Source organism: Rana temporaria, chromosome 9 (genome assembly GCF_905171775.1).
Source record: "Rana temporaria chromosome 9, aRanTem1.1, whole genome shotgun sequence".
Taxonomy (NCBI): Eukaryota; Metazoa; Chordata; class Amphibia; order Anura; family Ranidae; genus Rana; species Rana temporaria.
In genome coordinates, this window is record NC_053497.1 from 37,051,370 (window position 1) to 37,072,719 (window position 21,350).

General features: G+C 43.7%; 1 protein-coding gene across 1 annotated transcript in view; it reads right to left on the bottom strand.

Annotated features, from left to right (window-relative positions):
• Positions 1 to 9,970: 9,970 nt before the first annotated feature.
• Positions 9,971 to 21,350, bottom strand: part of LOC120913316 (cytochrome P450 2F3-like) — a 29,285-nt gene continuing 17,905 nt past the window's right edge. The window contains exons 7-9 of the mRNA XM_040323184.1: positions 19,804 to 19,991; positions 13,153 to 13,294; positions 9,971 to 10,590 (exon numbers count right to left, since the gene is read on the bottom strand). Of these exons, the coding sequence (XP_040179118.1) occupies positions 10,409 to 10,590; positions 13,153 to 13,294; positions 19,804 to 19,991 (512 nt within the window). The 3' untranslated portion in view covers positions 9,971 to 10,408. The remainder of the gene's footprint in view (positions 10,591 to 13,152; positions 13,295 to 19,803; positions 19,992 to 21,350) is intronic.

Consider the following 21,350-nt stretch of genomic DNA (forward strand, 5'->3'; position numbering starts at 1 on the left):
TTGCGCCCTAAGTTACGGCGGCGTAACGTATGAGCTCCGGCGTAAGCCCGCCTAATTCAAATTTGGATGATGTGGGCGTGTTTTATTCAAATTTAGTGTGACCCCACGTATTTGAAGTTTTTTTACGAATGGCGCATGCGCCATTCGTAAAAGAATCCCAGTGCGCATGCTCAAAATTCCACCGCAAATCGTCAATGCTTTAGACGTGAATGTAACTTACGTACAGCCCTATTTGCGAACGACTTACGCAAACGACAGAAAAAATTTCAAAATTCAATGCAGGAACGACGTCCATACTTAACATTGCGTACGCCTCATAGACCCAGGAGCAACGTTATGCCGGAAAAAGCCTAACGTAAACAACGTAAAAAAATGCGCCGGGCGCACGTACGTTTCTGAATCGGCGTATACAGGTCATTTGCATATTCTACGCTGAAATCGACGGCAGCGCCACCTAGCGGCCAGCGTAAATATGCACCCTAAGATACGACGGCGTAAGAGACTTACGCCAGTCGGATCTTAGCCTAATTTCGGCGTATCTTGCTTTCTGAATACAGAAAGAAGATACGCCGGCGCAGCTTTGAATTTACGCGGCGTATCTATAGATACGCCGGCGTAAATTCTTGCTAAATCTATCCCAATATTTTTTACTTTTTGCTATAATAAATATCTCAATTAAAAAAAATATATATATATATTTTTTTTCCTCAGTTTAGGCCTATATGTATTCTTCTACATATTTTTGGTAAAAAAAAAAATCGCAATAAGCATATAGTGAATGGTTTGCGCAAAAGTTATAGCGTCTACAAAATAGGGGATAGATTTATGATTTTTTTTTTTTTGTTTACTAGTAATGTCGGTTATCTGCGATTTTTGTCAGGACTGCGATATTGCAGCGGACAGTTTGGACACTTTTGACACTATTTTGGGACCATTCACATTTATACAGCGAACAGTGATTTAAAACTGCACTGATTACTGTATAAATGTGACTGGATACTGTGTAAACACACAGATCCACGTCCTGTCAGGGCAGAGGAGAACTGATCGTATGTTCCTTGTATATAGGAACAATGATCGGTTTCCTCCTCTCATCAGTCCCCTCCCCCTACAGTTAGAATCACTCCCTAGGACACACAATTAGCCCTTTGATCGCCCCCTAGTGTTAACCCCTTCCCTGCCAGTCACATTTATACAGTAATCAATGCATTTTTATAGCACTGACCTCTGGATTAACTGTGGGTATATGGGATTGTATGAGATTATTATTGATATATATTTTTTTTTTTTTATGGTTGAACTGGATGGACTTTTTTACAACCTGACTAACTATGTATGTAACTATGGGCCAGATTCACAAAAAAGATACGACGGCGTATCTCCTGATACGCCGTCGTATCTCTGTGATCCGCCCGTCCTAACTATGCGGCTGATTCATAGAATCAGTTACGCATAGATAGCCCTAAGATCCGACAGGTGTAATTGACTTACACCGTCGGATCTTAGGATGCAATTCTATGCCGGCTGCTAGGTGGCGAGGCCATTGCGGTCGGCGTAGAATATGCAAATTACTAGTTATGGCGATCCACGAACGTCCGCGATGCCCGTCGATCTAAATTTACGTTGTTTCCGTCGAGATACGCGTCGTAAAATTAGGGCTACCTCACGTTGTTTGCGTAAGTCGTCCGTGAATGGCGCTGGACGACATTTACGTTAACGTCTAAACAAATGATGTCCGTGCGACGTCATTTAGCGCAATGCACGTCGGGTAATTTTCCAGACGGAGCATGCGCAGTACGTTCGGCGCGGAAACGCGCCTAATTTAAATGGTGCCCGCCCCATTTGAATTAGGCGGGCTTGCGCCGAGCGGATTTACGTTACACCGCTGCAAGTTTACAGGTAAGAGCTTTGTGAATCAGGCACTTACGCTGTAAACCTGCGGCGGTGTAACGTAAATGGGATACGTTACGCTGCCGTGGAGCAACGTAAATGTATCTGAATCTGGCCCTATGTATGCATAATTGTGAATAGTCCCAAAATAGTCAAACGTGTCCGATATGTCTGCCGCAGTGTCACAGTTACAGTCACGATAAAAATCGCTGATTTTTTTTTTTTTTTACCAAAAATATGTAGAAGAATACATGTCGGCCTAAACTGAGGAAAAAAATATATGTTTAAAAAAAAAATGGGATATTTACTATAGCAAAATCTATTTGTGGGGAAAAAATTATCAAAATGTAATTTGGGTACAACGTCGGCACGACCGCACAATTGTCATTCAAAGTGGGACAGCACTGAAAACTGGCCTGGGCAGGAGGGGGGTGAAAGTGCCCAGTAGGCAAGTGGTTAATATCAAATTTTACAACCCTAGAATTATCAATCTTAGGCTGGGTACACACGGACAAACATGTATGGTGAAAGCGGTCCGTCGGACCGTTTTCACCATACATGTCTGCCAGAGGGCTTCTGTACGATGGTTGTACACACCATCGTACAGAAGTCCGCGCGTAAACAATACGCGGGGCGTGTCCGCGGTGTCGCCGCGTCGATGACGCGGTGTCGCTGCGACAATGACGCGGCGACGTGGGCGGCCCGCCTTTAAAATGCTTCCACGCATGCGTCGAAGTCATTCGACGCATGCGAGGGACGGCGGGCGCCTGGACATGTACGGTAGGTCTGTACTGACGACCGTACATGTCCGAGCGGGCAGAATTCCAGCGGACTGTTTTAAAACAAGTCCAGGAATATTTGTCTGCTGGGAAAAGGCCCGGCGGGCAAATGTTTGCTGGAATTCGGCCCGCTCGCGCCCACACACGACCAAACATGTCTGCTGAAACTGGCCTGCGGGCCAGTTTCAGCAGACATGTTTGGTCGTGAGTATGGGGCCTTAGAAGAACAAACCAGAGTTTATAATATATAATAGAAAATAGATGTAGAATCAAGGCAAGCAGATGTTTGGCTGATTGACTTCTTTGGCCCGAGGACAGTTTTCCTTTCTACACCCTTACTTAACACAAGACAAGATAGGTGAAATAACACTTAGGAAATCCTTACAGTCAGCATTATGAAACAGCGGTGTTATAAAACGTAAATATTACTGTGCTTCTAGATCATTGGTTCTGAGGGTGTGCCACAGTATAAAATTATTCAGAGCCATAACCTTTGTTAATTCCTCTCCGGCTTGGCACAACTCATGGAGATCAACAGAGCTCTGATGGGACACGTGTGCTTCACCAAAGCTTGCCTGGGGGTGATATTTGCTTTTATGTGCATATGACAGGTGTGCTTTAATACTTCTACTGGTATTGTTCTTCTTGGAGACATTTTTTACTTACAAGAGGCAGCCACTCTCATGCATAAGAAATTGCCACAACGCTCTGTACCTTACAGCAGCCAGTTGGACTTGTGGGTACTTGAAGATAAACTATTACTTACAAATATCTTGTGATCTAGACACTCCACAGACAAACCATTGACCTCTGCAGCAGCAACTCCAAAAGATTGGAAAAGTCAGCAAAGTGAGTCGCCATTACTTTGCTTTCTCCTGTCAGCATATGTGCATGCCGCAGAGCCTGATTGGCTTCTAGCGTTGGTCTTCACTAGGGTTGAGCTTTATGTTCGGGTTGAACAGCGAACAATTTGGAGTGTTTGCAGCAAATTCGAAAAGCCTTTAAAAGTCTATGGGAGAAATCTAAAGTGCTAATTTTAAAGGTTAATATGCAAGTTATTATCATAAAAAGTGTTTGGGGACCCGGGTCCTGCCCCAGAGGACATGTATCAATGCAAAAAAAAGTTTTAAAAACTTGCAGTTTTTTTGGGAGCAGTGATCTTAATAATGCTTAAAGTGAAACAATACAAGTTAAATCTTCCTTTAAATTTTATACCTGGGGGTGTCTATAGTATGCCTGTAAAGTAGCGCATGTTTCCCGTGTTTATAACAGTCTCTGCACAAAATGACATTTCTAAAGAAAAAAAAGCCATTTAAAATTACTCGCAGCTATAATGAATTGTCGGGTCCCGGCAATACAGATATTGAAAGTCACTGAAAAATAAAAAATGCTTGGGGGTCCCCCCAAATTCCATTGCCAGGCCCTTTGGGTCTGGTATGGATATTAAGGGGAACCCTGCGCCATATTTAACAAAAAAATGGCGTGCAGTTCCCCCCCAAAAATCCATCCCTTCAGGTCTGGTATGCTACGAACGACACTTCCAAAAAACTCCCTATTTGTGATCCTTAATAACACTTTGAATCCCACCTCCTTATGGCCCCATACAAGCACAAAAAAAAAAAGAGGGGCTGTCCCTAATCATTCTTATTTCGTGACTTAAACTTTTAAATCCCCATTCTTGTGGCCCCATCCAACCAAAATCTTTAAAGAGGGGCCAATGAAAAAAAAGATTTGTCCTATTTAACCCCACCCTCGTTCTACAAAAAGTGTTAACTAGTTTTAGTTTATTCACCCTCTCTACTGTGCAAGATTATCCAGATTATCCAGAAAAGTTAATATTGTGAAGAAAAAAAAAAAAAAAAAGGTTTTTATTTAACCCCACCCTCGTTGTTTCTCCTAAATGGGCGCTCAAAGTTAGCTGTTTACAGATCTTTTATGATGCACAGGGTAGACAAATGGCAGTTAGGTATGTTCCTGGGTTGGTTTGGCTCAGAGTAGAAGGTTCTGTAGGAGGTTGTCCGCTCCACTACTGAGCCCTAAAGCAGGAAATGTTTCCTTGACTCAATTTATATCAAAACTTCTGCACATTTAAGAGCTGCCTGATTTCCAACAAGCTTCTAAAGCTGTTCATAAGCCAGTAGAATTCCGTTTGAATGTTCGTACATTCGCTAAAATCTAGTGAAACCAATTGCCTTCAGAAGTCACCTAATTAGTAAACAGAGTCCACCTGTGTGTAATTTAATCTCTGTATAAATACAGCTGTTCTGTAAAGACCTCAGAGTTGTGTTAGACCCCTTTCACACTGGGGCGTTTTTCGGGCGTTTTTTAGGCGCTTTGGCGTTTAAAAAAAAGCCTGTAAAGCGCCTGAAAGAAGCCTCATCTGCAATCCCAATGTGAAAGCCCAAGTGCTTTCAGAGGCCTTTCACACTGCCAGCGCCCGAAAAACGCTGGTAAAGCGCTGCTAAGACCCCTTTCATACTGAGGCGCTTTTCAGGCGCTTTGGCGTTAAAAAAAGCTTCCTCAATAGGAAGGAGGCTTTAGGAGCGGTGTATTAAACGCTCCTAAAGCGCTGCAAAGAAGCTGCATGCAGGACTTTTTTTGACGCCCTGCCAGCTCAGCGCCTCAGTGTGAAAGCACTCACATTGGGATTGCAGATGCAGCTTCTTTCAGGCGCTTTTTTTTAACGCTAAGACCACTTTCACACTGGGGTGTTTTTCAGGCGCTTTAGTGTGAAAGCACTCGAGCTTTCACATTGGGATTGCAGATGCAGCTTCTTTCAGGCGTTTTACAGGCGCTTTTTTTAACGCTAAAGCGCTTGAAAAATGCCCCAGTGTGAAAGGGCCCTTAGAGAACCTTAGTGAACAAACAGCATCATGAAAGCCAAGCAACACACCAGACCTTTCAGGGATAAAGTTGTGGAGAAGTTTAAAGCAGGGTTAGGTTTTTTTTTTAAATATCCCACGGGACTGAGCGTTCCTATCCCTGGGTTAGATGATTGACGTCTGGTGAAAAACTTCCCCTGGCGCACAAGGTGCGTCACCTGTTTTCCGTACATAGCCGACCTACGAATCGGCTCTATATGGCGCCTGCGCAGTCAGCTCTACACGGCGCCGTATAGCACAGACTCGCAGGTCGGCTATTTACGGAAAACTAGTGACGCGCCTTATGCGCCATGGGAAGTTTTTCACCAGATGTCAATCATCTAACCCAGGGATAGGAACGCCCAGTCCCGTGGAAATCAGAACCCAGAAGCCGGGGGGAAAATAACAATATGACGGTATGTACGGCGAAAAAATAAAAAATACCTGCATACTGTAAATGTCGTTAGTATGCTGGATGTAATGTTAGATCATTGTTTTTGGGTGAACCTCCACTTTAAGCAGGACAGAATTTTCTGTAATTGCACCATTGCATAAATGCACACAGCATGCAGTGATAGGCAAGTGAAACAAATATATAGTTCCGATTTATTGTAGATGTGTTTGTACATTGCAAATACATTACAACCGCAGTGTTTCCTTGGTCAATCCACTAAATTATTTAACGTGTCATTGAAATTGGTGTTTTATTAGTATTTGGAAGAATAAAAAGAAACCCCACAGAGGCAATAAGAAACCTTTTGATGTTTTAGTTTCAATCATTGCACAGCTAATCCGAAAAGCAGTTTAAATGGTTACAAATGATCGTACATAGGCTTTAAACGCAAACATAGATTTAAGCAATCTTACCATTCAGCCACAGGGAGACAAGTCAGTTGCCAGTGATATAACACTGATGCCGCGTACACACAACCGTTTTTAATGTCATGGAAAAAACTATGGGGCAGATCCTCAAAGATCTGCACCGGCGCAGCGTATCTGAGATACGCTACGCCGTCGTAACTTACCTGGCTTTGGTTTGAATCCAGAAAGAATTTGCGCCATAATTTACGGCGGCGTAGTGTATTTCTCGCAGCGTAAGGGCGCGGAATTCAAATGCGGCGAGTAGGGGGCGTGTTTCATTTAAATAAAGCGCGTCCTTGCGCCGAACGAACTGCGCATTCCCCATCCGTCAAAACTCCCAGGGTGCTTTGCTCCAAATGACGTCGCAAGGACGTCATTGTTTTCGTCATGAACGTAAATGGCGTCCAGCCCCATTCACAGACAACTTACGCAAACGACGTAAAATTTTCAAAATTATACGCGGGAACGACGGCCATACTTAACATTGAGTACACCACCATATACCAGCTTTAACTATATGCCGAAAAAAGCCGAACGGAAACGACGTAAAAGAATGCGACGGCCGCTCGTACGTTCGTGGATCGTCGGAAAAAGCTAATTTGCATACTCGACGCAGATTACGACGTGAACGCCACCCAGCGGCCGCCGGAAAATTGCTAAGGCGTACGCCTGTCGGATCTAACACAGATGCCGTCGTATCTTGTTTGGTGAATACCAAAACAAAGATACGACGTGCAAAATTTGAAATTACGCGGCGTATCAACAGATACGCCAGCGTAATTTCTTTGAGGATCTGCCCCTATGTTTTTCTCGACGTGATTCTTGTCAAGCCTGCCTTGCATACACGCGATCGTGAAAAAAAAAATGCTCGAGCAAAGCGCGGTGATGTACAACACGTACGACGGCACTATAAAGGGGAAGTTCCATTCAGATGGCGCCACCCTTTGGGCTGCTTTTGACAATTTCGTGTTAGTAAAAGTTTGGTGAGAGAAGATTCGCGCTTTTCAGTCTTCGTGCTTTTCAGTCTGTTACAGCGTGACGAATGTGCTATCTCTATTACAAACGCTAGTTTTACCAGAACGAGTGCTCCCGTCTCATAACTTTCTTCTGAGCACGCACGTTTTTTTTCCATCTTTAAAGCCTACACACGGCCGTTTTTCACGACGTGAAAAACGACGAGAAAAATTAGAGCATGTTCTAAATTTTTAATGGCAATTTTTCACGACGAGAAAAATGCTCTGGAGCCCACACACGATCGTTTTTAATGATCAATTTAAAAAATTGCATTTTTCTCGTCATGAAAAACGATCGTGTGTACGTGGCATGACAGTAGGAATTCTGAAGTTGCTCCTTTGCATTTGGCCACCTACTTTTATTTGTTCTGGTAGCCACCATATTAGTGCAAGTTATAACCACGGTTCCTAGACCCTGCCCCCCGATGACATCAGTAACATAAATTAGTAATAAAAAGTGGACGGTGTGTATCTCTGATGATGGAAAAATCCTGCGAATATAAGAACAGAATGTGCCTAGGCACTGTCACATGACAGGAACTGCTTCTATTTGTGAATTATGAGCCAAAAGAAAATGGCTTTTTACAAATTTGCCTTGTCACATTAAAGCTGATCTCTGGTCCAAATATTTTTTTTTTTTAAAAGCTATCCCACTTCACCCTTTTTTGAATTTTTCTTATTGTATATGATTGTAGACCACAGAAAAATGAACAAAGCATATCCTTCTATAGTGTGCATTTGCATCAATCCAAAGCACTGACCATCTTTTCTCTCTGCTATCTGCATGACTCGTTTCTAATATGTTATGTCAACATTTATATACTATACAAAGCATTCTCTGATTGGACAAGGTAGAGGGCATGATGTCACCACCCTGCCTCTCCACCTTGTCCACTCAGAGTACGCTTTGCATTAAGAGAATTGCACATCATTCTCTGAACGGCACCTGTGCTGAGTGGCCAACCCCCTGTGTTCATAATGCATGAGGCCAGCTACTCAGTATGGGACCCAGAAGCAAGTGGAGACCATTGAAGTAGCGGTGTCTACTTCAGTCATTTCCAGCTTCCAGTGGCCAGGTATAGTTTATACATTCAAGCTGGACCAATGTAGCTATGTAAAAGTAGACAATGCCTGGAATGTTTCTAAGGGCCCTTTAACACTCACGGATCCTGTGAGGATCCGTACCTTTATTATCCGCTTGCTCAGCGGGAATCGCTCAGTTGATCCTCGCTGAGCCGGCAGATGACCGGTGCAGGGACCTCCGCTCTCCCCTATGGGGGGGGAATCTGATAAACATGAACCTTCTGTCCGTGTTCACCCGATCCACTCTGCAGACGGATGGAAAAATAGGATTTGCTCTTGTCCTCATCAACATGGGGGCAGGGTGCTTTGGGGTGGGGGGGCCGCATGGCATGTAGTCTGGTACGATTCAGGAGGGGCGCTCGCTCGTCCCCACCCCCTTTCCTGACCGACCGGGCTGAGTGCTCGGATAAGGGTCTGGTATGGATTTTTGGGGGACCCCACGCCGTTTTAATTACAAAATCAAATGTTAAAAGCAAATTAAATCTATTAACCGGTTAACGCCCACCGCATGTACATATATGTCCACAGAATGGCACGTACAGGCATATGGGCGTACATGTACATCCCCGCCTTTCCGCGGGTCGGGGGTCCGATCAGGATCTCCCCCGGTACATGCGGCGGTCGGTAACCCGCGGGGAGCGATCCGGGATGAGGGCACGGCTATTCGTTTATAGCCGCCCCGTCGCGATTGCTCCCCGGAGCTGAAGAACGGGGAGAGCCGTATGTAAACACGGCTTCCCCGTGCTTCACTGTGGCGGCTTCATCGATCGTGTGATCCCTTTTATAGGGAGACTCGATCGATGACGTCAGACCTACAGCCACACCCCCCTACAGTTGTAAACACACACTAGGTGAACCCTAACTCCTTCAGCGCCCCCTGTGGTTAACTCCCAAACTGCAGATGTCATTTTCACAATAAACAATGCAATTTAAATGCATTTTTTGCTGTGAAAATGACAATGGTCCCAAAAATGTGTCAAAATTGTCCAAAGTGTCCGCCATAATGTCGCAGTCACGAAAAAAATCACTGATCGCCGCCATTAGTAGTAAAAAAAATAAAAAAAAATAAAACTATCCCCTATTTTGTAAACGCTATAAATTTTGCGCAAACCAATCGATAAACGCTTATTGCGATTTTTTTTACCAAAAATAGGTAGAAGAATACGTATCGGCCTAAACTGAGGAAAAAAAAAATTTTTATATATGTTTTTGGGGATATTTATTATAGCAAAAAGTTAAAAATATTGAATTTTTTTCAAAATTGTCGCTCTATTTTTGTTTATAGCGCAAAAAATAAAAACCGCAGAGGTGATCAAATACCACCAAAAGAAAGCTCTATTTGTGGGGAAAAAAGGATGCCAATTTTGTTTGGGAGCCACGTCGCACGACCGCGCAATTGTCTGTTAAAGCAACGCAGTGCCGAATCGCAAAACCTGGCCTGGGCATTTAGCTGCCTAAAGGTCCGGGGCTTAAGTGGTTAAACAACAAAGAGTATTTTCGTAGGAATTTCCTAAAACGTTACCTAGGAATTTTCATTCCAAATCTTACTGATCTATGGCCGCTTAACTCTGTTTGCATCTCCAACCACCCCCACTCTTAAGCTCCACCCTATATAAGGGAATTTGGCAAAAGCTGGCAGAGATGATAAAGTGCTTTCCTGGGAGGGATAAGTCTAGAATAAAAGGGACTAGGTTAATCCCTTGCTAAAACTAGGTGTATCAGTACAGCTTGGACCGACAAGAAGGGGGTAGAGCTCCAAAAGCTTGTCCTGAAAATTGAACTGTTAGTACAAATAAAAAAGTATCAAAGACAATACCTAACTGTATTGTTGCAAGTGCAATAATATGGCTACTATCACAAGTCCCTGTTGGACAACCAAACTTTAGATTTTAAGCATAGGTCCACTTTAAAGATAAGATATTTAGCGAGGTTTGATACAACACTCATAAACTGGTGGCACGTTGCCCAGTCCGCTCCCTGTAGGTGTGAGGTTTATCTCTTCCTTTGGAATGACTGGTTTGAAGCTGAAATTTTGAAGCAATGATGTGAAGTAAAGGAAGAGTTCCATTCGTCCCAAGCTTTCTCCAAGACACACCCTTTTTCCTAACCAAGAAAAAAACAAGGTTTTACTAGCAATAGGAAGTTGTTGGATAACTTATGAATGTTGCATTCCTTGCAGCTGAAAAAAAAGTGTATAAGCATTAAAGGGGTTGTAAAGTTTCGCAGATTTAAAAAAAAAAAAAAAAAAACTGTCATACTTACCTTCACTGTGCAGTTTGTTTTGCACAGAGTGGCCCCGATCTTCCTCTTCTGGGGTCCCACAGCGGCTTTCGCGGCTCCTCCCGGCAAGAGCTAACCCCCTTTGGGAAGCTCTCTCCCAAGGGGGTTAGCTTGCGGGTGCGCTCCCGTGCCATACAATCTGCGTCCATAGATGCCAATTGTATGACTCGGCCCTGGCGGGCGCGTCATTGGATGGGATTGACAGCAGCAGGAGCCACTGGCTGCGCTGCTATCAATCATCCAATGAAGAGCCGACAAGATCTGGGGGAAAGCTACGCAGGATCGCGCCCACGGAGATTCGGGGCTCAGGTAAGTAAAGCGGGGACTCGTGTGGGGGCGATGACTGCAAGGTGTTTTTTCACCTTAATGCATAGGATGCATTAAGGTGAAAAAACACAAAGGTTTACAACCCCTTTAAGATAGTACTGTCTAACAAATATCAATATTTGGCAATTTTTGTCATTATCATAAGTCCCTTAGTCTTAGTGGACCTGTTTTACTTTGCTTGCCTGGGAGGATAATTGGAATTTCTGAAGATCTGAATTTGGAGGAAGCGCTCAGACAAAAGAACATTAAAAAGGCCTTTATTCATTATATCCAGTGCAAAGTTCGCAGATTAAAGTGCCCCAAATAAAGTGCATGCATGGACCATTATAACTTCTTCCAAAAAATCCTCTATGGTGTCAATGTTGTGCTCCAATCACATATAAAGTGCTCTCAGTGCTCTTCCCAGTGTCACTCCACACTCACCTTTGTAAATAAAAAGGTCTAACAACACTTTGGTTCTGGTATCACACCTCAGCAGGGGAATCCTCTGCTTCACCACTGAAGATCTCCTTCAGTCCACACTATCCCTCACATAGAAACATACAAGCCATACCGTGCCAAATTTTCTTAAAATCACTATTAAAATTACACTCACTTGCCCTGGCCAACTAAATTCAGGCACTAAGGATATACGCTTTGTTATCACAAGAATGCCGCCGCTCTGCTCAGGTATTTTCCAGAGCATTCCACTGCCCAGAAACTACACAGGAAGTGATGTCATTGTGCAGCCACCACGCCTCCTACATGTTTTGTCTAATGCCAGACATCCTCACAAGGTTTGTAAGCACTACCAATGTGTCAAATTTGACACATAAGATTACTTTGCACACATTGACATAGGCTTCATTAAAGAGGCCCTGTCTGTATGAAATTTCTATTTCAACGTTGTATTTTCTGAGTTTCCCCCAATGTGATGTAGGTGTTCAAGCTGTACAGAAAACATGCTGGTAGGTTACAGTAACTACCTCCTATGGTGGATTTAATTAGCACAGCAATGTGTACTGGTTCTCATGTAGTAGTGGTATTAGACATTAAAGCTGAACTCCAGACAAACCTGAGGTTTACACAGCACAGGTGGATAACACCACTTTCTCTGTTACAGTCATGGACTCTAGAAGGGACACGGAAGTGTCCTACCTCCACCCCATGTCTACTGACTGGACAGTAAAAGAGAAGAAATAGACTGATGAGCTCATCCTTCCGCACACCCTGCTTTCACCTATCAGCAGGGCTGGACTGGGACAAAAATGTGGCCCTGGACTTCATCCAGGCCAGCCCAGGGCACAACACATCAGGGTACAGTGCACATCAGGGCGCGGTTCAGGGCACAGCACATCAGGGCACGGGGCACATAAGGGCACAGCACGTACAGGGAACATCACATCAGGGCACACCACATTGAGGCACACCACATCAGGGCATGGGGCACATCAGGGCACGAGGCACATCAGGGCACATAGCACATTAGGGTGCACATCTTTACCAGCATGCAGAGTAGCACATAAAGCGTGTGTAATATGTTCTCTGTCCTGTCACGGCACTCACTCGGCTCCCCGGTGGCCCCTCCTCTCTTTTCATCCATCCTAGATGATGTCACAAGCAAATGGGGATGGCCGAGAAGAGAGGAGGGGCCGCCGGGGAGCAGCGTGAGTGCCGTGACAGGAGAGAGAACATATTACACACGCTTCCTGCGCTACTCTGCATGCTCGCTAAATCTCAATCTACCCGTCAGGCGCCAGCTGTCGGCGATTGACGGGTAGATTGCCGCGGACCACCGACCGGCCCTCTGAGCCATCGGCCCACCGGGAATCTCCCGGTAGTCCCGATGGCCAGTCCATCCCTGCCTATCAGCATGCTCCTTATCTGCTCATTGGCCGTTTGCATGTAACACACCTGATTGGCTCCTAGTGCTGCCCTGAGCCTTCCTCTCCAAGTTCAAGTTCTGCTATACAACAGAATGCAAGACTTTGATATACGAGCAATAGAAAAACATTGGAATTTCAAAGATAAAATCACATTAGAAATTAAAATAATAATGATAATAATAATAATATTTACCAGCACCAAAAGGCATGTGGGCATCATTCTTCTTAAAAGCACCTTTGTCATCCAGAAAATTGTTGGGGTTAAATTTGTGAGGTTCTTTGTAATAACTTGGATCACTATGGACAGAGGCCAGGAGTGGAGTAACGTGTGTTCCCTAAACACAAAATAAAATATCAAATTAGACTTTAAAGTGGAGGTCCAGTCACCCCCAAAAAATAAAACATTAGTTGCTACAAATACTGTAGTTGCTGACTTTTAATATAAGGACACTTATATTACACCTATCCAGGGACGCAGTGATGTCCTCGCCTAAGCCAATTCTTCAATCAGCTTGGGCCCCAGGCGCCGACATCTTAACTAAGGAAAATCGGCAGTGAAGCCTTGTGCTTAGCTTTCTGAATGGTCCTGCTGTCTTCTGGGACCTGTGATGTGTCCCAGAAGGCTTCAGGGGGCCAAACTTCTGCTCAGCAGCGGCGATCTTACCAGAGGTGTCAGCGGATACCCCTCCCCCAAAAATGCCAAACGTATGTGGAGGATGCAAAGAAGTGGAACCTTATGGGTGAAGTTACACGCATATATATATATATATACACATATATATATATATATATATATATATATATATATATATATATATATATATATATATATACAGGCATACCACACTTTTAGTACAAAATGGTGTTTATTTACTAAAGCTGGAAAGTGCAAAATCCGACTCACTTCAGCATAGAAACCAATGAGCTCCTTACCCCAGCTTGTTCAATTAAGCTTTGGTTATAAAAACCTGAAAGCTCATTGGTTTCTATACAGAAGTGAGCCTGATTTTGCACTCTCCAGCTTTAGTAAATAAACCCCATTGTGTACGTAAAAGTGGGGTATGCCTGTGCATGTGTATAATTATATATATATATATATATATATATATATATATATATATATATATATATACAGTGCCTTGAAAAAGTATTCATACCCTTTGAAATTTTCCAAATTTTGTCATGTTACAACCAAAAACGTAAATGTATTTTATTGGGATTTAATGTCATAGACCAACCCGAAGTGGCACATAATTGTGAAGTGGAAGGAAAAGGATAAATGGTTTTCAATTTTTTTTTACAAATAAATATCTGAAAAGTATGTGCATTTGTATTCAGCCCCCCTTTGTTCTGATACCCTTAACTAAAGTCTAGTGGAACCAATTGCCTTCAGAAGTCACCTAATTAGTAAATAAAGTCCACCTGGGTGTAATTTAATCCCAGTATAAATTCAGCTGTTCTGTGAAGCCCTTAGAGGTTTGTTAGAGAACCTTAGTGGAGAAACAGCATTATAAATGGTGTCCCCATCTTCTGATGGCTCCTTCCAGCAGGATAATGCACCATGTCACAAAGCTCCAATCATCTCACCACTGTACAATGAGGTCACTGTACTCCTATGGCTCCACAGTCACCAGATCTCATCCAATAGAGCACATTTGGGATGTGGTGGAATGGGAAATTCACAACAAGGATGTGCAGTCGACAAATCTGCAGCAACTGTGTGATGCTATCATGTCACTACGGACCAAGATCTCATAGGAATGTTTCCAACACCTTGTTGAATCTGTGCTACAAAGAATTAAGGCAGTTCTGAGGGCAAATGGGTGTCCAACCCGTAGCTAGCAAGGTCTACCTAATAAAGGGTCCAGTGGGTGTATATTCTCATCTTTACATTAAGTATTAATGATAAAGTGAAAAAAAAAATGGAAATTGGAAATTTCATATGGTTATTTTCTATTTATCACTTGGCGTCAGCAAGATGCAAGCTTCTCTCAAGCTCCATTCTCTCAAAGGGCTATTTCTTCCTATGGCTGCTATGACAAAAACAGATAGCTGAATGAGGAGTAGAAGGGATACCCTGCGGCTTTAGTTAAAAAATATATTAATGGTGAAGAGTTTACAGAAGCTCACAGTCAGGGCAGTCTGATTGGACCCTGGGCAAAATTTTCTTGGGGCCCCTACATGCATAGGTGTGCGCAGTCTATTGCATTAGGGTGTGCACCCCAAAGCTCAAACACACATGAATGCCACCTGCTGCCACATGGAGGAGGCTCTGATGGTGGGAGACAGTTCATTGGGGGCATATTATGCTACACTCTAAATACGAGTGAAGTATGTTCCTATGGTTGAACCTAACCTTTAATATAATGGGGGCATTTACACTGGCCACTGGCACCCCAAACCACCCACCAGGTGCCACTCCTGGATAATGTTAACGTACATGGGGTGATAAGGGTGTGCCCAGGCACACCCAGCACACCCTGTGCGCACACCTATGCCTACATGCAATTTTGCTCTCCACCTGCTCTGAGACATACAATAAATATCAGCTAGACTTAAAATCAGTTTACAGCATCAGATCAGACAGTGATTGCGATTGGTTGTCAGAGGTTACAACATTCCATTACCACTTACTGACTGGTTGCTAGAGGTTATAGCTGTAATGGCTCTGGTGAACGGAGTGAACCACAACTGCGGTTAGCAAGGATTTCAATGCTCTTCTCTATGTGAGAATTCAGTATTGGACCCCAGGCGTCACTCCTCACAAACAGGAGTTTGGGGGTTCTCTACATCATCTCTCTCTCACATAAAGGAAGGGTTTGAGCTACTAGGGGAGGACGTATTACAACATGCGACCAACCCCTAGCGGTTAAAAGTATACAATACACGTGAAGATTCCAATGCACAACTGTATGGAATTGATTATCAGTTAAACATACAGTAGTGTATTAGGCCACTAAGGGTGCAGGTATGAAAATAACATCAACCCTTAGCATAGAAAAGTTTAGAGCGAACATGTTCAGTAACTTAAGGTATGGCCCATTAACAGGTAAGAACTAATGTCAAGCACGTAGTAAATATGGGTAGTTATAGCAACTAGTAATTGCATAAAAGAGGCTTTTATAACTCAGCGTATTTGTAAGTATGTTCCTTTAAAACAGCCAAGGCACAACAGTCAGTCCCAAGTTAGAGATGTTAGTTTACAAGACAACGTTTAAGTGCAGCATATGTCCAGTAACACTATTTGTAGCAGATCTTTCTATGGTACTACAAGTTAAAGAAGAGCTACTTATCCGTTTGCAGACATGAGAGATGGATTCCGTTGTGTAGGGTGTCAGCAAGGAATGGCTGTTAAGGTGCCTGTAGCAATGGTTATCCGGAGGTAGTTATAATGGCTATGAAGACCTGGAGACTCCTAGTAAGGCATAACTGTAGCATGGAGAGCGTTGGCAGCCATGTTGTAGCGTGGCCGAGCTACGGCTGACAATAATAGAACAATGTGCATACTGCACACCACTCTGTTTATAGGGTGAGAGGCAGGTGCAAAGGCAATCAGCAGTGATTTGCGCTGCATTTCCGCAGTAGAACGCACGCGGCGCCGGACGATGACGTCATCACGCGGTCGCCGTAATGCGTTCCAGCGTGGAACGCATTACCAGTAACAGACGGGAGCGCCTGTTACAATAGCACACATTACGGCTCACTGATTAGTTGCTAGAGCAGGGGTGTCAAACTGGTGGCCCTCCAGCTGTTCCGAAACGACAAGTCCCATCATGCCTCTGCCTGTGAGAGTCATGCTTGTAACTGTTAGCCTTGCAATGCCTCATGGGACTTGTAGTTTTGCAACAGCTGGAGGGCCGCCAGTTTGACACCCCTGTGCTAGAGGTTATAGCACATGATTTTTTCTTGTTGATTGGTTGCTAGAGATTACTGTACAGTAATACTGCTCACTGATTGGTTGGTTACAGAACATCATCTCCTGAGGGGCATGATATACATATGAATGCTGCCTTTATTTACATATTAATACTGCCGGCCTCAGTTATTTACATATGAATGGCACTGCTATTTACATATGAATGGCCAAATGTATGTACATATGAATGACTGTTATTTACATGTAAACACAGGTCTGCAGGTGAGTCATCTACACAACAATAGGGCAGAGCTGGGCAGCATTATTAGCAGCACTTCACAATGAGATATCAGGACACAGCACATGACTAAAACGTCAAGGGACAAGGGAATTTAAACTGGGATAGTTGGTAAGTATGAGGCAGCTGCTTTGGGCCTCACAACAATGACAGGGCCCAGGGCAGCTTCCCCCTTTGCCCTGCCTTAAAGACGGCCCTGCTCAGAGTAGCCAACTCAACAGCAACAGTGGGTATCTTGGAGACGTGAAAAATGTATCTGTTGCCCACCCATTCAGAAAGGCCCGTCGAGGTCTATAGTAAAAATAGACCAGGGCCTTCAGTCTCAGTGAGGACAAACAGCATATTCTGAGTTCTATAGAGCATGACTCAACCAAATGGTATGTTTGGCTAAACAAATTCGCTCAATTAAAATTTCATTGTTGAAAATGTTTATGGTCTCTGTGCACTATCATATTTATCCAGCAGATGGCGTTGTAGGGTAACTCTAGATCAGCCTTTATAAACCTGCAGCACCAAATGAATGTTCTAAACTTTTTTTTAACATTGAGGAACCCTTGAAACATTTTAGTCTCAGTAAACCCTGCTAATAATTACTAAATCTATGACTCATGGTTCTTTAGTGCGATGATCAAGAATGTTCCTTATATCTGTGGTCAGTGGGAAGAATATCTCCCCCTTACAGGTTGCTAAAATGATTACCTTAGTAGTTACTCATCTGAGAGGCAGAAGTTGCTCATTGCTGACTAGACTGTAATAAATTCACATTTTATTAATCAAAAAATATAACAAAAATGGATCAATGCAAATTGTATAATGCATTAAAATGGTACCAAACCCACATCATACACACCTAAAAACACGCACCCACCTCTCTCACTACATATACATATTCAATAGGCCCCTAACAGGTAATATTGTATATTGATTTAGTATACAAGAATCAAATAATCAAAAAATTCAAAAAGATCAAAAAGGCTTCTTGCTTCTGAAGCAGCCGGTCTGTGCCTGGCAAAACTGGTCAGGCGCATCTGGCGTCCACCTCCTCTCCCAGCCTCATTGGTGATCCATTGGTGTATGGCTACCTGCATGAGAACTATGGTCCTATGGTGTGTTTTACGTCACCGCGTTCTGACACAAATGTTTTTTTAACTGATGGTGTGTAGGCAAGACTGATGAAAGTCAGCTTCATCAGATATCTGATGAAAAAATCCATCATTAGTCTTAGCTGTTCCATTTATCCACCACGCATGAGATCGCCATTATCATTGATTTTTTTGATCTTTTAGAATTTTTGGATTATTTGCTTTTTACCTACTAAATCAATATACAATGTTACCGGTTAGGGACCTATTGAATATGTATATGTAGTGGGAGAGGTGGGTGCATGTTTTTAGGTGTGTATGATGTGGCCTTGGTACCATTTTAATGCATTATACAATTGTATATATCCATTTTTTGTTATATTTTTTGATTAATAAAATGTGAATTTATTACAGTCTAGTGAGTAACATTATATATTCTATACAGTTATTTGGTTGTTGAGTTCAAATCAGGTTTTTAAACTTGTTCTAGTTGTATATGCAGCGATACACTCCCAACGCTTAGAGCTGTTTAACTTTATTTTTCATTTTTGTTTATCTCTGTAGGTGATTTTTGGGGTTAATCTTGGAGCGCCTATTCTAGTATTTATTGAGTAAGAAGAATGCTACCATTACAATAGTGGTCAGAATGCCACCTTCAGAGACAACTAAAAAGGTCATTGGTGTTATGCTGCTTTGTCAGGTGGTCTTTGCCCAGGAACTATGCAAGCACCATCAAGTAGAAGGTCAATCAGCCACAGTTTAAAGGGGTTGCATGGCTTCATTTTTTTTTTTTTTTAAATAACAAACATGTTATACTTACCTCCACTGTACAGTTCGTTTTGCACAGAGTGGCCCAATCCTCGTCTTCTGGGGTTCCTCAGTGGCTGTCTCGGCTCCTCCCCGCAACAGCTAACCCCCTCCATGGTAAGCGCTCTCCCAAGGGGGGATTATCTTTCAGGTGCGCTCCCGTGATACAGCAGGCAGCTATAGCCACCAACTGCATCACTTGGCCCCCCCTTCCCCCGGCACGCCGCATCATTGGATGTGATTGACAGCAGCGTGAGTAAATGGCTGCGCTGCTATCCATCTATGCCATCTCGCCAATCAACGGCCAGACTCTGTGGAGAAAAGGATGCCGAGGAACACGCACAGCAGGTGAACGGGCTCAGGCAAGTTAAACGTGCAGGGGGGGGGGGGGGGGCCTCATTGCCAGGTGTTTTTTCACCTTAATGCATAGGATGCATTACGGTGAAAAAAAACCCACAAACCTTTACAACCCCTTTAAGGAACCACTAGCAACCTCTGGAGAAACCCTAGCTGATAATGGCTGCACTAGACTAGAGGAACCCTAGGGCTCCACAGAACACTGGTTGAGAAAAGCTGCTCTAGATACTTCGGCATTACATATAGGTAAGTTGGAAGTTGACTTTCTCGGTTTGAAAATTTGAAGGGGACAAAACAGGCGATTCCCAGCTTTTCTGGAACCTAGAATTGTTTACACGTGCAGACCAATGTGACTTATCCACTCATCTTCATACTAGTCCTTAGAGCAGTTACACAACCTAACACTAATTAACTCTTTGTCTTGTTAAATTGGTGTTCTCTTACCTTCGGAATGAAGTATCCTCTGAATACTGTATCTTTGGATGTGCATCGAGGAAGACTGACTGGCAACACATCACAGAACCTAATAAGTTCATGAATAGCGGCCTCTGTATATGGCATTTTACTTCGGTCAGCAATGGATGGAAATCGGTCTCTTCCAATAACATGGTCAATCTCTTCTTGCATTTTCTCTGTACATGGAAACAGTATGGAATAATAATAATAATAATAAAATGAACTATATATTTCTTGTGACATTCTAAGCCCCCCTGACTATCTCACAGTTTCATATTTATTTAAAGAAGAGGGGGGAGGGATTAGGGGATGGAGGTGTGGCTTTAGAATACAATCAAGGTATATAGCGGTGGTTCTTAACCAATGGCCTTGGCCTTCTTCCTCCTGGCCTCAAGCCAGTTGCAAATCCCCTAATGTCTCACAGTGCCTCCTCTCTCCTACGTGCCCCCCACCCTCTTATAGTGACCTGCAGGTCCCCTCAACCTCTCACATGGCTTGTGGGCCCCCTGAAAGCCCTCTGCCCCCATAGTAACCCCCCAAAGTGACAACCAGTTTCTCACTGTGCCCTCCAGCCCAATTTAGTGTCCCCTAGCTTGCCCCAGAGCCTCCAGCCACCCATAGTGCCCCCAGCTTCCAACAGTGTTCCACAGTGCCCTCCAGTCCCAACTAGTCTCACACAGCACCCTTGCAAAGCACCCAGCATCCTGGAAAGACCCCCAGCCCCCTCCTGATAACCCATCCCCCACAGTTGCCCCTAGCTGCCTCCAGAAACCTCATCTCTTAGGCCGCGTACACACGGTCGGTCAAAACCGATGGAAACAGACTGAAGGACCTTTTCATCGTTCCAAACTGACCGTGTGTGGGCCCCATCGGTCCGTTATTCTTTGGTCCAAAAATTTAGAACTTGCTTTAAAATTCAACCGATGGACGCCTAACCGATCGGTCTAAACTGATGGTCGTGTGTACTAACCATTGGTTTAGACCGATGGGTTAGGCGTCCATCGGTTCAAAGTCCACGCATGCTCAGACTAAATGAGGGGACGGGAGCGCTCGTTCTTGTAAAACTTGCATTCGTAATGAAGATAGCACATTCGTCACGCTGTAACGGACTGAAAAGCACGAATCGTCTCTCACCAAACTTTCACTAACACGCGGGTACACGGAATCAGCAAAAGCAGAGGCAAGGGTGGCGCCAAAGGCTTTGGCCTTCCCCTTTATAGTGACGTTGTACGTGGTTTACGTGTCCGCGTTCTGAACCGAACGCTTCTTTAACCTATGGTGTGTAGGCACATCAGACTATCAGTCAGCTTCATCGGTGAACCGATGAAACGGTCCTTCAGTCCGTTCTCATCGGATGGACTGATTGTGTGTACAGGGCTTTACAGGGCCACCAAGTTTGCTGCATGGTTCCCTAACCTGTTACAGAACCACCATTCCCTGTAGTGACCCCCTAACTCTTCTATTTTTTTAATACATATTTTGTATTTCTATAATTGTGTGAGCATAATTTTTTTTTTTTTTACATGTTGGGGCAT